The 13,952-nt window shown below is 36.9% G+C and overlaps 1 protein-coding gene across 5 annotated transcripts in view; it reads left to right on the forward strand.

Annotated features, from left to right (window-relative positions):
• Positions 1–13,952, forward strand: part of IQCH (IQ motif containing H) — a 198,932-nt gene that overhangs the window by 71,606 nt on the left and 113,374 nt on the right. For 3 of the 5 annotated variants that reach the window (XM_079129578.1, XM_079129580.1, XM_079129579.1), the window contains one exon: positions 2,392–2,520. The exons of 1 other annotated variant lie outside the window; for it this stretch is intronic. In XM_079129578.1, the coding sequence (XP_078985704.1) occupies positions 2,392–2,520 (129 nt within the window). Of the gene's footprint in view, positions 1–878; positions 943–2,391; positions 2,521–13,952 lie in introns of all 5 variants that reach the window. One more of the 5 variants, XM_079129582.1, reaches the window with a different exon arrangement.

The following is a 13,952-nucleotide window of genomic DNA, read 5'->3' on the forward strand; positions in this document are numbered from 1 at the left end:
CCCTTTGAGTATATGCCAAGGAGTGGGATAACTGGGTCAAATGGTGGGTCCATTCCAAGTTTTCTGAGGAGTCTCCATATTTTCAAAGTAGTTACACCAATTTGCAGTCCTAACAGCAATGTAAAAGTGTACCTTTTTCCCCACATCCTTGCCAACATTCATCATTATTTTAAATCTTAATCTTTACAGAATTATAAAATAGACAATCAAAACAAAAGTACAGCCTCTACAGAGTCAGGTAATCTTCAGAGTTCCAGCATCTCCATTAAAAAAAAAAAAAAAAAAATCCAGTAATTTCTGTTGCTTACATCAAAGTCTTAACTTTTCCTTTTGTCAAAAATTATGTAAATTGCTTCAACCCAGTACTGAAGCAAAGATTAAAACCATGCTTATATTCTTTAAAAGTCTCAGAGAATGAAACTAACTCTTTAAAGTATAATGATTTTTAAGGAACCCGGTTTCTCACCTCTGCAAAACAGGCATAGTTCTTGGACATTTTAGATTTGCAATTTATAGGTGGAAAATATTTGTGAGGACAAAGAACTAATATTCCTGTCACTGGGACAGGGGGCCTGAGAAGGTTTCCTCCAAAGGAGGTGGACCTGGACTCAGGTCATGAAGCTCCTTGATGTCATTGCAGAAAGGAATTTAGGGACGGTTTGAAATAAGGTACACATTGATTAAAATCAATGAGATTTTAAGAGGAAATACACTCTTTGAGTAGGGTGGAGGGAAGCAAATTTATGCATGTAAAATCTACCACACAGATTGAAGACGGTGTTTTGAGTCTCCCTTTGTGTTGGTAACTGGACTTGTCGACCAGGACCAACTAGGGGTTCTTTTGTATTTGATGTGTTTTGTTTTGTGGTTTTGAACAGTACTACATCGGTGTGCCTGTGGAGGAGGTCTCATCGATGATTAAATAGGCTGTTTGTGATCAAGGTATGTGAAAGTGACCATTTAATCTGGACTTTTAATCCACATGAAAGTGAACTTTAATCACGGCACTCCTGCGTTGTCCTGCAGGCCCCCTTTCTGCCCATCCTACCTCACTGCTATTTTGAAGAACATATTTCAACCAGTTCTAGTGTTATAGAAATTAAAACCTTTTACTAATTTAAAAGAGGGTTTAGAAAGTTGTGCCCTGGATCAGTCGTTTTTAAGTTTTGAGTGGGAAAGATTGACCTAGAGGGTTTATTTAACTTCTATGTTACTGGGCCCAATTCTGGTGGTTCCTGGCGGCCCTGACAGTTCTGAAGTGGGGCCCAGGAATTTTCACTTTCAGTAAGAAAATCTTCCTCCAAATGACCTGCTCGAGGTAAAGTGGAGATTTCTGTCTGGAATCATTGTGTTACAAGCGATGTTCTCATCTGCTCTCCAACCTTTCAGCGATGATTCTTCTGAATTCCTGAAACACAAAACTAACATCTTCAAAAGCAAGATAATATAGTCCAAAATAATACCAGTCCCTCTTAGAATTTGTGACAACCCCTTCAACTTAGTCCAACTTGGTACACCATTTGTAGACTAGGAATTTGTTGAGATCCAGAATTCCTAACTTTTCTTCCTATTATATAATAGAACAATGAGAAACAGAAACCCTACCACAAATTCACTCCAAACAGTCCCCAAGTTTCTGCGTTTCTGGCGTTTCTGGCTTCGATACAATAGATCTACCTTAATGAAAGTTCTGCCCCCAGCAGCAGGCTTTGTTCAATTATTCATGTATTCATTGATTTATTCATTTGTTTACTTATTTAACAATGTCTCTTGTCCTTAAAAAGGCTTGGCTCCCGCCTTGCTGACACAGTATGGGTTCCAGGAATTGTAAATTAGTTGCATTAATACTAACCGGGTTGCTCAGTTACACTGAAATAACCCATTTGAGCATTCATATCTTCTGGTGATATGAGAAATGTCTGAAGATAACTCCTTCTTTGATAAAGTATGACTGATTATAACAACAGGGGCATGGTTTCAAGCACACAGGTTTTCTTTTCTTTCTTTCCAACAAAGAATCTCCTTAGTTATTAAGAATGTGTGCCCGATTTCTCTGAATTTTAAAAAGAGTAACAATATTACCAATGATTGAGAATGTCATAAGTACAAGAAGTTTTAGTTTGCTGTGAAATTATATTTCTACCTTAAAATGAAATTACCTTCGTGCGATTTTATTTCCTGTAACAGCCATTGGAAATGACATTTTCCTCGAGTTAGAATATTAAGCTTAAATGAATGCATACTATAGCCATTTTTTTTTTTTATCCAAAGGATTAAGGCGCTAGCTATACCCTTTCAAAGGAGATGACGAATGGAGTAAGTTACATTCGTGAAGTTTATAGAGCTCACACTTGGTCAAATGACTTAAATTCTGTCAACCTTCTTTCTTAGGGATTTTAAACATGATAGAACGAGGCTTGATTCCCTCCACAGCAAGGATTACTTTCAAGAATCCACCCATTAAGCCCAGAGCAGCTCCTCTGCATAGTTTTGATAAATCGCACAAGATTCCAGTCTCTGGTAAGACGCTCCTGACTCCACCCTCTGGGTTTACACAGAAAACGCCTCCCCACAAAATCTCCTCTACTAGTGGGCAACTTTTAGCCTTGCAAATAGCCTGAGTTTTACTTTAACGAGTAAAGTAACTTTAGGCCAAGTCAGCATTTCTGCTCTTCCAGTGCTTACGTTCTAGTGGGAGACACTGATGATCAGCAGGTAAGTAAAGGAGAATTTAAGCTAGAGATACGTGCTAGAGGTAACGACATGGGTGAGAGGAGGGGAGGGAGGGAATGTCTCTCAGAAGAGTGAGGCTTGAGCTGAGATCCAAAAGAGAAGAAAGAACCAGGCACTTAAACATCTAGGGAAGAGCATTCCAGATATAGACCAGGGCTGCAGCAAGGGCCCTGAGGATTAAGGAGAAAATGAGGAAGAAGACCAGGCCCCCAGCAAGGGAGAGAGGAGGCGAAGACCAGGCAGGAGAGACAGCCAGGTTCTATGATGTAAGCTAAAGCCAAGATGGCACATGGGTCTCAATATTCTTCCCTGTTCCGTAGTGATGGGGTTGCGGGTGAGACCTTAAAGACAACACTTCCCAGCCTCCTTACAGCTGGGTGTGCCATGTGACCAGATTCTGGGGTGTAGCAGAAGTGGAGAGGGAAAGGCACAGGCACTCTGGATCTCCATGTGGAGACTGGCAGGGTCGCCCAGCTGGACCTAGACGCACTCCCTTCCGACTGTGTGTGTAATAGAAAAAGAAACTCTTACTTCCTTTAAACCACTTGGCATATCTTTAGATCTTTCTCTTTAAAACATCTTAGACTATAGCAGGACCAGCATGCCATTCCTCCAAATCATGGCAAGGAGTTGGTTTTAATCCTAATTGGGAACTCACTGGAAGGTTTAAGGAAGAGAATGAGGTCATCCCATTTTTGTTTTAATAAAGCCATTTGGATTGCTTTGCAGATAAAGAATCATAGGGGCTCATGAGTGGAAGCAGGAAAACAAGTTAAAAGTCTATGGCAGCAAACCAGGTGTGAGATGATGGTGGAATTGAGGAGGACGATATCAGTGTAGATAAGTATAGGAACTTAGGTTGTTGGAGGTGGAGCCATGAGGATGTGCTGAGGGAAAGAGAGGCATCAAGAACAAGTATGTTTGAATGTTTTCATGAATATGTACCAACACACCCCAATTTTGTATCCATTCTGCCCTGATGGGGATTTCAGTGGTTTACACCATAGGGCTGTGAGGAATAGCAATACCACGAACATTCTCGTGTATGTCTTTTAATGCCAGTGTATGTGCGATTCTGTTGGATATGTGTCAGGGAATGAAACCATTGAGCCATAGGATATACACATGCTCAGATTTAACAGATGCTGCCAAACAGCTCTCCAAAATGCTTACATTGATTTATTTTCCTGTTAGCAGAATCTGAGAGTTCCAGAACATTCATCTTGGTCAACACCTAATATTTCAGTTTTTCACCTTTGAGACATCCTGAAGAACCTGTTGTGGTATCTCTCTATGGACCTAGTTTTATTCCCCTGATGATCAATAAAATTGATCTTTTGTGTGTGTGGCAGGGGGAGGGGATTGAACCCAGAGGTACTTAACCACTGAGCTGCATCCTCAGACCTTTTTATATTTTATTGAGAGACACAATCTCACTGAGATGCTTAGGGCCTCACTAAGTTGCTGAGGCTGGCTTTGAACTCACAATCCTCCTGCTTCAGCCTCCTGAGCTGCTGGGATTATAGGTATGTGCCGCTGCACTTGGGTTGAGCACCTTTTTTGATGTGTGTATTGGTCATTTGAATACCCTCTTTTATAAAGTGACTTAAGCCATCGATCTTTTTAAGTTGCATTGTCTTTCTTGTTTTAACTGATGTATAGGAATTATCTATTTATTCCAAAGATAATCTTTTATCACTTATGTGTATTGCAAATAATTTTTTCTACTCTGTGGCTTGATATTTCACCCTCTTGGTATCTCTTAAAAATAAAACTTTTAGTATTGAACTAATTTTAGCTTCGTATGAAGTTGTAAGAAGTAACGCAGAGAGACTCCTCGTACTTTCCTCCAACAGTAGCACACTGAAATACTGCAGCACAATATCACAGTCAGGATATTGACACAGTGAAGCTATGAACATTCCTGTCACCATGAGGGGTCCTCCCGTTGTCCTCTTGTGGTCACACCTACTTCCCTCCACCCCATGCCTCCTTAATCCCTAGGAAACAAGAACCTGTTCTCCATTTCTATAAATTTATCATTTCAAGTATGCCATACAGGTGAAGTCATATGGTGTGTGACCTTTTGAGGTTGACTTTTTTCACTCAGCATTATTTTCTGGAGAGTTCTCCAGGTTGTAACTTTTATCAGCAATTTCCTATTTATTGCTGAGTAGTATTCCCTGTCAGAATACCATAGTTGCTAAGGCATTCACCTGTTGGAGGACATACAGCTTGTTTCCTGTTTAGGGTTACTATAAAGAAAGCTGCTATAAATATTCGTGTACAGGTTTTTGTATGAACCTATGTTCTCATTTCTTTAGGATAAATACCCAGGAGTATAATTGCTGGTACTTATGGTGCTTGCCTGTTTATTACTCTACATACATTTAGAGCCACATTGGAGTGTTACAAATTTGTTCCTACCATCAAGTATAACTTAGAAAATTTAAGAGAAAAAGGAATGTTATTTTTATCCAGCTTTTTGCTTACCCTGTACTTTCTTCCCTTGTAATGCTCCAAGTTCCTTTCTTGTATCATTCCCTTTCTGTGTAGAGAATTTCCTTTCACCCTTCTTGTAGAGTCAGCGACAAAGTGTTCTGATTTTGCTTCATCTTGGAATCTCTTGGTTTCCTTCTTCATTCTTGAAGGATATTTTCACTGACTATGGGATTCTGGGTTGACAGCTCTTTCCCTCCGCACTTGGAGGGAAAAAACACTGCCATTTCTTTTCAACCTCTGTGGTTTCCAGTAGGTCATTTGAAAAACTTACCCCACTGGTAAGGAAGGTGTAGCTTTTCTCTTGCTTCTTTGAACACATCAACCCTCTGTTTTCAACTTTCACGAATTTGCTTATGATGTGTCCTGGTGTTCTGGTTGGATTTCTTTGGTTTTATCCTATTTCAGGTTGGCTCTGCTTCTTGAATCTGTAAGTTTATATTTTGGCACATTTGGGAAGTGTTCAGCTATGTTTCTCTGAGTACTCTTCTCAGCCTTGCCTTGTCTCCTCCCCATCTAGGGACACAGTGATACAAACATGAGCTATTTTGCTACTCCAGTTCCTAGAGGCACTCTTCACTTCTTTCCAGTCCCTTTTTTCTGTATTATGCAGATGGGTAGTCTCTACTTTTCTAAAGTCTAGTTTGCTGGTTTCTCTGTCCCCTTCATTCTTTTGTTGAGACCAGCCACTAGATTTTGCATTTAGATTTTTATATTTTTCAATTCTTTAGAATTTTCATTTGGTTCCTCTTTATATATTCTTTTGTTTCTTTTTGTACTGGGGACTGAACTCATGGGTGCTTAATCACTTAGGCACATCCTCAGCCCTTTTTATTTTGAAACAGGGTCTCACTAAATTGCTTAGGGCCTTGCTAAGTTGCTGAGGCTGACTTTGAACTTGTAATCCTCCTGCCTCAGCCTCCCAAGTTGTTGGGATTACAGGAATGCACCACTGTATCTGGGATATATTCTGTCTTTAGGAATCTTTATATTTTTCATTTGTTTCAAGCATGTTTGTAGTTGTCTGTTTTTTTACATTTTTACAATGGTTGCATTATAGTCTTTGATATTTCCAAGATCTCTGTTATCTCAGTGTTGGTATCCAATCACTGTCTTTCTTCATTTAGTTTGAGATCTTTCTGCTTGGATTAGTGATCTTCTGCTGACACCTCAACATTTGGAGTATTATAAGATTCTGGTTCTTATTTATATCTGTTTATCTGGTACCTCTGACACTCTATTTATTCCATATCCATGTAGGGAATAAGCCCAATTAGTTGTAACATGTCTGGATTTCATTTGCTAATACGGTATTTTGTTTACAGTTTGTGCATTTCTGTTGTGTATGATACTGGCCTATATTAATTTCTTCCCTGCCGTGTTGTCCTTGGGTTTTATTTTATTTTTTAAATTTGTTTTTTAACTGACACATGAAAATCATACATATTAATGGGGTGCCATGCTGTATTTCAATACATGTATACATTGCATACTATTGAAATCAGGTTAAGCAGATCTATCCCCTGAAACAGTTATCATTTCTATATAGTGAAAACTTTAAAACTCCTTTTATCTAATCTTCTGAAATGTACAGTACATTATTGTTATCTGTAGTCACCCTACTACGCAATAACAGCACACCAGAACTTCTTCCTCCTATCTAACTATAACTTAGGACCCATCGACTGACATTTCCCCATCCCTTCCCCCACCCGTGCTTTCCCCCACCTCTGGTAACCACATTCTACTCCCAGTTTCTATCTACAAGATAACCTTTTTAAAATTCCACGCATGTGGGGACCATGCAGTACCTGGCTTTCTGTGCCTGGATTACTTTATTTAACACAGTGATCTCCAGTTCCATCCATGTTGTTGCAAATGACAAGATTTCATTCTTTTTTTTGACTGAATGACATTCCACTGTGTACGTTATCTATGTTTCTCTATCCACCCATCATCTGATGGACACTTAGATTGTTTCCAGTTCTTGGCTATTACAAATAGTGCCTCAAGGAACACGGGAATGCAGATGACTCTTCAACCACTTGACTTCGTTTCCTTTGGATGTGTACCCAGTAGTGGGATTGCTGGGAGAATATGGTAGGCATATTTTTAATTTTTTGAGGAATTTCAAATATATTTTCATGATTTACAGTCCCACCAATAGTTGCAAGAGCTCCCTATTCTCCACATTCTCACCAGCACTTTTTATCTTTGGTCTTTTTGAGAATAACCATTCTCACCATAGTGAGGTGATTTCTTTTTTTGTGTGTCTGTGGTTTTAATTTTCATTTCCCTGATGATTATTGATGCTGAGATTTTTTTTTACGTACGTGGTACTCTTCTTTTGAGAAATTTCTCTTCAGATCTATTGCCCATTGTAGTTTTTTCCCCTACAGAGTTTTTGGAGCTCCTTACATATTGTGAATATCAACAGTGTCACAAATAGTTTGCAAACATTTTCTCTTAGTCCATAATTTGCCTGTTCACTCTGTTGATTGTTTGTTTTGCTGTACACACACTTTTTATGTAATCCCATTTGTCTATTTTTTTGATGTAATCCCATTTGTCTATTTTTTGCTTTTGTTTTCTGTATTTTGGAGAGCTTTTCCAAAAAACCCTTGCCCATTTCAATGTTCTGAAGCACTTCCCCACTGTATTGTCTGAGTAGTTTCATGGTTTCAAGTCCTATATTTAAATCTTTGATCTGGTTTGCTTGATCTTTATAACTGGTAAGAGAGAGGAATGTAGGTTAATTCTTTTGCATGTGGTTATCCAATTTTCCCAGAACTATTTATTGAAAAGATTGTCCTTTCTCTGATGGGTGTTTTTAGCACTTTTGTCAAAAATTAGTTGGCTATTGATGTGTGGGTTTACTTCTAGACTATTTTATTTTGTTGGTCTAAATGTTTGTTTTTATGCCAATACCATGTTATTTTGATTACTACAGCTTTGTAGTTGTTTTTTAGGATATCAATGGTTTAATTAAATTTTATTTTTTAAAATTTTTCTTTTTATTTGTTTTAATTAGTTATACATGACATCATAATGCATTTTGATTCTTTGTGCACAAATGGAGCACAACTATTCATTTCTTTGGTAGTAAGTGATATAGTAATACCATTCATAGAATCATACAAATACCTAGGGTAATAATGTCAATGTCATTCCACCTTCTTTCCCACTCCCCTGCCCCCTGTGCTCCCCTCACTCCCCTCTGCCCAATACAAAGTTTCTCCATTCATCCCTGCCCGCCACCCCCATTATAGGTCAACTTCCACATATCAGAGAAAACATTTGACCTTTGGTTTTTGGGGATTGACTTATTTTGCTTAGCATGATATTCTCCAGTTCCATCCATTTACTTGCAAATGCCATAATTTTATTCTCCTTTAAGGCTGAGCAATATTCCATTGTTTATATATACTACAAGTTCTTGATACATTTATCTATTGAAGGGTATCTAGGTTGGTTTCATAGCTTAGCTATTGTGAATTAAACTGCTATAAATATTGATGTGGCTGCATCACTGTAGTATGCAGATTTTAAGTCTTTAGGGTAGAGACCAAGGAGTGGGATAGCTGGGTCAAATGGTGGTTCCATTCCAAGTTTTCTGAGGAATCTCCATACTGTTTTCCAGAGTAGTTGCACTAATTTGCAGTCCCACCAGCAATGTATGAGTGTACCTTTTTCCCTGCATCCTTGCCAACACTTATTGTTGCTTGGATTCTTGATTATCTCCATTCTGTCTGGAGTGAGATGATATCATATGTTTTAAAGTCAATGCCTCTTGCTTTATTCTTTTTACTCAAGATGGCTTTTGCTATGCATGTGTTTTTGTGGTTCCATGTAAATTTTAGAAGTATTCTTCCAGTTCAGGGAAGAATGTCATTGATATTTTGGTAGGGATTGCATGGAATCTGTAAATTGCTTTAGGCAGTTTGGGCATTTTTTTAAATCCTCTTCAGTTTCTTTCATCAATGTTTACAATTTTCATTATAGAGATCTTTTGCTTCTTTGGTTAAGTTTACTGCCAGTGTTTTTTGTAGCTATTATAAATGGGATGTGCTCTTGATTTCTATTTCAGATAACTTGCCAGTGGCATATAGCAATGCTATTGATTTTTCTATCTATTTTTGTATTCTGTAACTTTTGCTGAATTTGTTTATTAGTTCTAATTTTTTTTGGTGGAGTATTTGGGGTTTATTACATATGAGATTATGTCATCTGAAAACAGTGACAATTTGACTACTTCTTTTCCAATTTGAATACCCTTCATTTCTTTCTCTTGCCTGATTGCTCTGGCTAGAACTTCCAGAATTATGTTGAATACAAGTGGTAAAAGTGGACATCTTGTCTTGTTCCAGATCTTAGAAAGCTTTCAGCTTTTCCCCATTCCTCATATCATTAGCCATTGGTTATTATAGATGGCCTTTATTATGTTGAGGTGTGTTCCTTTTATACCTAATTTATCCATCATTTTTATCATGGCTTGAATTTTATCAAATGCCTTTCCTGCATCTATTGAGATGATCATGTGGTATTTGTCCTTCATTCTGTCGATGTGGTATATCACAGCTATTGATTTGTGCATATTGAACCATCCTTGCATCCCTGGGATTAATTCCACTTGAACATGGTGAATAATCTTTTTAATGTGCTGTTGGATTTTGTTTACTAATATTTTGCTGAGGAATTTTGCATCTATGTTCATCAAGAATATTAGCCAGGAGTTTTCTTTTCTTCCTTCCTTCCTTCTTTCCTTCCTTTCTTTTTTCCTTCCTTCCTTCTTTCCTTCCTTCCTTTCTTCCTTTCTTTCTTTTACTTATGATTGTTGTTATGTCCTTTTCTTGTTCGGGTATCAGGGCAAAACTGGCCTTGTCAAATATGTTCTGAAGAATTCTTTCGTCTTCTATTTTTTGAACAACTTAAGGAGAATTTAGTTCCTTAAATGTTCAGCAGTGAACTCAGTAGTGAAACCATCTGCTCCTGGACTTTTCTTTGATGAGAGGCTTTTTATTACCAACTCAATCTGGTTGTTATTGGTTTGTTCATGTTTTCAGGTTTTCTATTTCTTCATGATTCAGTCATGATATGCTGTACATTTTTGGAATTTGTCAATTCCTTCTATATTATCAAATTTGTTGGTACTTTTGTTCATAATAATTTCTAATGATCTTTATTATTTCTGTTATATCAGTTGTAATGTTTCCCTTTCCATCTGTGATTTTTATTTATTCATCTTATTTCTGCTTTTCTAAGTCTAGGTAAGTGTTTGTTTATTTTGTTTATCTTTTCAAAGAACCAACAAGAAACCAGCCTCTCACTTGATCATTCATATTGTTTGTTGTTGTTGTTGTTGTTAGACTCCATTTCATTTATTTACGCTCTGATCTTTATTATTTTTTCCTTTTACTGATTTTAGGTTTGGTTTGTCCTTGTTTTTCTACTTCTTCAATATGCAGCGTAGGTTACTTATTTGAGATCATTGTACTTTTTTCCAATGTGGGCATTAATTGCTATAAACTTCCCTACTAGTATTGCTTTTGGTATGTCTCCATTTTAATTTACTTCAAAAAAACTTTTAATTTCCTTCTTGATTTCTTCCTTGATCCATTGGTTGTTCCAAAGTAAGTTGTTTAATTTTCATGTACTTGTTTAGTTTCCAAAGTTCTTCTTGTTATTTCTAGCTTTATTGCACTGTGGTCAGAAAAGATACTCTATGTGATTTCAGCTTTTAAAAATTTATTGAGACCTGTTTTGTGGTCTGTCATAGGATCTATTCTGGAGAAACGTTCCATGTACTTGTGAGAAGAATGTGTATTTACCAGCTGTTGAATGGAATGTTCTATAGATATCTGTTAGGTCCAATTGGAGTAAGGTATAATTTAACTCTATTGTTTCTTTGTTGGTTTTTGGTCTGGATAATCCGTTTTTTGCTGAAAGTGGATTGTTAACATTTCCAACTATCATTGTTTTGGAGTCTCTCTCTCCCTTTAGGTCTTTTAATATTTGCTTTTTAATTCGGGTGCTCTGATATGGAGAACATACATATTTAGAATTGTTATTTCTCTCCTATTGCTGAACTGATTCTTTTATCATTATAAAACAACCTTATCTCTTATTACTGATTTTGATTTAAAAATTGGTTTTCTCTGATAAAATATGGCTACACCTGCTTTATTTTGAATTCTATTTGCATGGAGTATCTTATTCCATCCCTTCACTCTCAGCCTAGTGTATGTTTACAGGTGATGTGAGTTTCTTGCAAGAAACATATGGTTGGGGTTTTTATTTTTATTTTTATTTTTTTGTTTGTTTTTTAATCTATTCATTTACTCTAGTCTTTTAACTAGAGAATTGAGTCCATTTATTTTGGGGGTAATTATTGATGGGAAGATTTTACTATTCTATTATGCAACCTATTTTCTAGTTTTGTTGAATTTCCTTTCTTCCTCTCTTTTGCAGTCTTCCTTCATGGTTAAGTGAATTACTTTGTGTGCTTTGATTTCTTGCTTATAATTTTTGCTTTGTCTGTTACAAATTTTTGCTTGGTGGCTACCATGAGGCTTACAAAAATATCTTTTGATTATAACAAACAATTTTGAAATGATAGCAACTTAGCATGATTGTAAAGATAAGAACAAAACCAAAGAATAAGAAAAATATACTAATAACTTTCTAATTGCACTTCATTCCTCCCCACATTTTGAATTTTTGATATTTGTTTTACATCATTCTATATTGCCTATCTCCCAACACTTAATGTAGCTGTTAGCATTTTTAGTAGTTTTGTTTTGTAGTATTAATTCTAAAGATGTGGACATTTTATGCCCATGCTTACAATATTGGAGCATTCTGAATTTTTATAATTTCTCTCACCAGTGAGTTTATACTTTCCTGTTCTTTCTTACTCTTTCTTTTAGTTTACACTTCCTTTAGCATTTCTTAGAGAAGAGATCAGAGGAGATAGATTCTCTCAATTTCTGTCTGTCCGTCTTTATCCCTAAAGGATAAAGGATAACTTTTCTGGATACAATAGTCTCAGTTCAGTTTTATTTTGTTTTTCCTTTTAGTACTGTGAAAATCTCATGTTACCATCTCCTGGCTCCTAAGATTTCTGCTGAGACTTCTGTTGCCAGGTGAATTGGGACACCCCCATATGTGTTTCTTTTCTCTTGCAGCCTTGAGAACCTGCTTTTTCTCCTTCACCTTTGAGAGTTTGATTATAAGCTGTCTTGGGGTATACATGGTTGGGTTAAATTTGACTGGTGCCTTTTGACCTTCCTGTACCTGGATATTTGTATCCTTCTCTAAGTTTGGAAAGCATTCGGTTATTATTCCATTGAATAAGTTTCTACCCCTTTGCATTCTCAATCTTTCCTGAACCCCAATAATCTGAACATTTGCTTTTTTAATACTGTCCCAAAGTTCCCATAAGCTTTCTTCATTTCTCTTCATTCCTTTTTCTTTTTCTTTTTTTCCGCTTTCGATTGCATATTTTCAACTAGCCTCTCTTTGAGCTGACTGGTTCTTCTGTTTGATCTATCCTACCATTGATGCCTTCTATCTTGTTTTTAATTTCGTTGCATGTATTTTCAGCTCAAGAATTTGATTTTTAAAACTTGATTTCATCTCTTTAAGTTTTTCTGTTAGAATAGAGAAAGATTTCTCTGTGTTTTCCTGAAGCTTATCAAGTGTCCTTAAAACAATTCTTTTCAATTCTCTACCTGAATGTTCTCCCACACTGATTACTGCCTGATCCTATTTTGGCACTTTATTTTAAATGTGAGATGAAGTCATGGTCTCCTAGATGCTCTTGATGCTTGTTGGTATGTGACATAATCTGGGCATTGAAGAATTGGGTATTTATTCTAGTCTTCCTAATCTGACTTTGTGTTTCTCCTTCCAGAAATTCTAAGCAGGCTGCTTATTTTCTCTGAACCTATAATCACTTCTATTTCAGCACTGGATGGCACCTGGGTCCATATTTGCCAGGAGTCTGCTGGTGGTGTGTCACTGTTTCAGTATTAAAGGATAATCCAAACCCAAGTTTGTCCCAGATACACTGTTAGGGTATTGTTCAGAAAGAAACAGAAGAGTACCTAGAAAGAATAGTCTGTTCCAACAAGTCTTTCAGTGGGGCCAGGGTAGGTCCCTATGCCTCATTCACAGTTACTGGTCTGTGGTCAGGCACTAGAGGATTCTGCCTAGTCTTGTATGGACTGGATGCATCAGCCCCAAGCTCCTATGTCATACCTGTAGCACCAATGCCACCAAGCTGAGCCCATAGCTTGCTAAGACCATCGCAACGCTGGGGTAGGCCCATGGCCCACACTGCTGTAGGCTATCTCATGGCTATAAGATAGGGCAGTAGATTTGGGCATTATATACACATTCTGGGTAGGAAGAAGGGGAAAAGAATGGTGTAGGTCTCTTCCCAGAAGCTTTTGAGTATACTTTTTTTAAATCTCACTGGTCACATGGCTGCTGTTAAGGAAGTCTAGGAAAGTAAATGTTTCAGGGATAGGGTTTGAGTTAGAATTAGGATTAGGAACATACTTATGCTAAATACTTAGTATAATGACTTAGGTTTAGTCTGACACATTCATGAAAATTCTGATCTTGTTTGTTGGATAGTTAAGTATATTTAATATTTAGATATATTAAATTTATTTGTTGTTTATCTGAAATTAAAATTTAACTGTGCTCTTTATATT

This window comes from Sciurus vulgaris (assembly GCF_902686455.1).
Source record: "Sciurus vulgaris genome assembly, chromosome: 2".
NCBI lineage: Eukaryota > Metazoa > Chordata > Mammalia > Rodentia > Sciuridae > Sciurus > Sciurus vulgaris.